Source organism: Dermacentor albipictus, chromosome 5, assembly GCF_038994185.2.
Source record: "Dermacentor albipictus isolate Rhodes 1998 colony chromosome 5, USDA_Dalb.pri_finalv2, whole genome shotgun sequence".
NCBI lineage: Eukaryota > Metazoa > Arthropoda > Arachnida > Ixodida > Ixodidae > Dermacentor > Dermacentor albipictus.
The window spans coordinates 164,946,755-164,949,692 of record NC_091825.1 but is presented as its reverse complement, the minus strand read 5'-3'; the positions used below and the strand labels follow the sequence as shown (position 1 = coordinate 164,949,692).

General features: G+C 43.4%; 1 protein-coding gene across 1 annotated transcript; it reads left to right on the top strand.

Annotated features, from left to right (window-relative positions):
* The first annotated feature begins 583 nt into the window (after positions 1–583).
* Positions 584–1,277, top strand: LOC135917549 (uncharacterized). Its single transcript, XM_065451114.1, has 2 exons — positions 584–870; positions 950–1,277. The coding sequence occupies exons 1-2, from the start codon at positions 584–586 to the stop codon at positions 1,275–1,277; spliced, it is 615 nt and encodes a 204-aa protein (XP_065307186.1).
* Positions 1,278–2,938: the final 1,661 nt, after the last annotated feature.

Below are 2,938 nucleotides of genomic sequence, written 5' to 3'. Positions count from 1 at the left end.
TCACAATTGTTCCGACTTTCCTCAAGTACCAACAACTGAAACTTGGAGAAGCACTGCTGCAGGCTTCTGTGAAAGATGCAACTTCCCCAATTGCGTCGGCGCAGTTGACGGCAAACACGTGCAAATACAGGCCCCACCACACTCGGGCAGCCTATATTACAACTACAAGGTATGCTATTGTCATTATTGGCTGTTTAATTATGATCATTATATATGCACGCTATTATTATAATGGATATGGTATATCTGCATGATGTGCGCTCATGATGCAGACCTGTTAAATAGCGACACTACGCCCAGTACAATGTATTCTTCATCCTTTGTCTTTCTACTAATGACTGACACATGTGATTGTTAATTAATTACTGACGCTGTCATTCTAGTTTTATTTTGCTTGAGTAATGTTCACTGTCTATACAGTTTATTTTGGTAGTGATGGCCCAGTGCTACAAATAACAACTTCTGGGCACATATAGCAAATTCATCAAATAATGCGAATAAATAAATAGCTTACAGTCTATGTACAATGAGGTGTTAACATTTTGGCGCATTATCTTTACAGGGCACTTATTCTATAGTGCTGATGGCCGTGGCTGACAGCAACTTGAAGTTTGTTGCTGTCGATGTCGGTGCATATGGCAGGCAAAGTGATGGAGGCACACTGAGTGCTTCAAGATTTGGAAGGTGCCTTGAAAATGGCGCCCTTGGCCTCCCTCCCATACAGGCTTTGCCCAACACAAGTACATTAGGTCCCTATGTTTTTGTGGGAGACGAGGCCTTCCAACTACGGCAAGACTACTTGCAGCCTTATTCGGGGAGGCATCAGACTGAGGAGAAAAGGATATTTAACAACCGGCTCAGCAGGGCAAGGTAAATGTTCTAGGCAGTAGCTTTACACTGTAGTGAGAAAGTTATAATGCAAGCTAACATGTTGTTTTTTCCATTTCAGGAGGTGTATCGAGAAGACGTTTGGCATCATGGTGTCAAGATTTAGGGTATTTCGTCGTCCCATCAACCTACTACCTGAAAACGTCGACTACGTGGTGATGGCCTGTTGTGTCCTCCATAATTTTCAGCGAGAGGATCCGGTCTACCAATCCCGCAGCCACGAGGACAAGGCAACCAGTGGCCAGCAGCATGCAAGTGGTGGTCAAGCGTTGTTTCCCTTGCAGCCACCTGTAGGCCACAACTACAGCAGGTCTGCAGCTAGCGTAAGGGACATGTTCTGTGAATATTTTATGAGCCCACAGGGTGCTATCCCGTGGCAGCGAGCATAAGCTGGGCTACGAACATGAACGCCTTTCTGCTAGAGAACAAGACAATCATAAGGTGCACTAACAGCTTAAAATTTGTGAAATATGCCGAGTAAATTCTGGCTGACAAGCAATAAACCGAACATACACAAAAGGAAGCAAAAATTTGTGTACAGGAAACGCATCCATCTCTAATGGAGGCCATGCTAACACAAGGTTCTCCCAGCATTTTTAGGTCTACAGCTTTCATAATTCCTGTAAGCACCTAGCTTCTTCCTCTACAATACAATCTTAGAAGTCTCCACATCTGAGCGCGCATGGTAGAGGAAGGAGCTAGCATTCTGTGTACATCTGGTGATCAGCTGCCTAGAGAAATTGTGGAAGCTGTAGATCTAAAAATGCTGTGAGAATCTTGTGTCAACATGGCCTCTGTTAGAGATGGATGCGTTTCCTGTCGGAAAACACACATTAGTTTTTGCTTTTTTTGTGTGTGTTCGGTTTATTGCTCATCACTCAGTATTTACTCAGCGTGTTCATTAAATTTTTGGTTGTTTGATCATCTCGGTTTTCTTGTTCATCTTATGTGTTGTCTGGTGCCGTTTGCAGCCACGCTATTCTTGATTATTTTAGGCCACAAGTCACTGTGATTGTATATATGATAGTTATGTGTCATCACCATCATCATGACCTTATTTTATGTCCACTGCAGGATGAAGTCCACTCCCTGCGATCTCCATTTACCCCTGTCTTGCGCCAACTAACTCAAATTAGCGCCCGAAAGTTTCCTAATTTCATTGCCCCACCTAGTTTTCTGCCATCCTCGAGTGTGCCTCCCATTCTGTAACCCTAATGGTCCACCGGTTAATTATCTAGCCCCTGTATTACATGACCTGCCCAGCTCCATTTTTTATCTTTTAATGTCAATTAGAATATCGGCTACACTCGTTTGCTCTCTGATACAAACCGCTTTGTTTCTGTCTCTTAACGTTATGCCGAGCATTCTTCGTTCCATCACTCTTTGCACGGTCCTTAACTCATTCTCAAGCATCTTTATCAGTCTCCAAGTTTCTGCCCCATATGTCAGCACCGGTAGAATGCATTGATTATACACCTTGCTTTTGAATGATAGTGGAAAGCTTCCAGTCAGGATCTGACAATGTCTGCCATATGCACTCCAACCCATTTTTATTCTTTTGCAAATGTCCGTCTCATGAAGAGGGCCCCCTGCGAGTAATTGACCAAGATAAACGTACTCCTTCACAGACTGTAGAGGCTGAGTGGCGATCTTGAACTCTTGTTCCTTTGCCCAGCTATTGATAATTATCAGTCTTCTGTATATTAATCTCCAGCCCCACTCTTACACTCTCTCTGGTAACGTCCTGAATCATTTGTTGTAACTCGTCCGCAGTGTTGCTGAACAGAACAATGTCACGTGCAAACAGAAGGTTGCCGAGATATTTGCCGTCGATACTTACTCCTAAGCCTTCCCAGTTTAATAGTTTGAATACTACTTCCAAGCACATAGTGAATAGCAATGGAGAGATTGTGTCTCCTCGTCTGACCCCTTTCTTTATAGGTATGTTCCTACTTGTGTAGAATTAGGGTAGCTGTGGAATCTCTGTAGATATTTTTCAAGGTATGTGTGTAAGCGGCCTGTACTCCTTGATTATGTATTGTCTCTATGA

Bases quoted from the DNA above. Each gene is read 5' to 3' on its own strand.
- LOC135917549 (XM_065451114.1), top strand. From the start codon at position 584: ATGGCCGTGGCTGACAGCAACTTGAAGTTTGTTGCTGTCGATGTCGGT. The intron at 871-949 runs GTAAATGTTCTA...TTTCCATTTCAG, and splicing joins AACCGGCTCAGCAGGGCAAG to GAGGTGTATCGAGAAGACGT.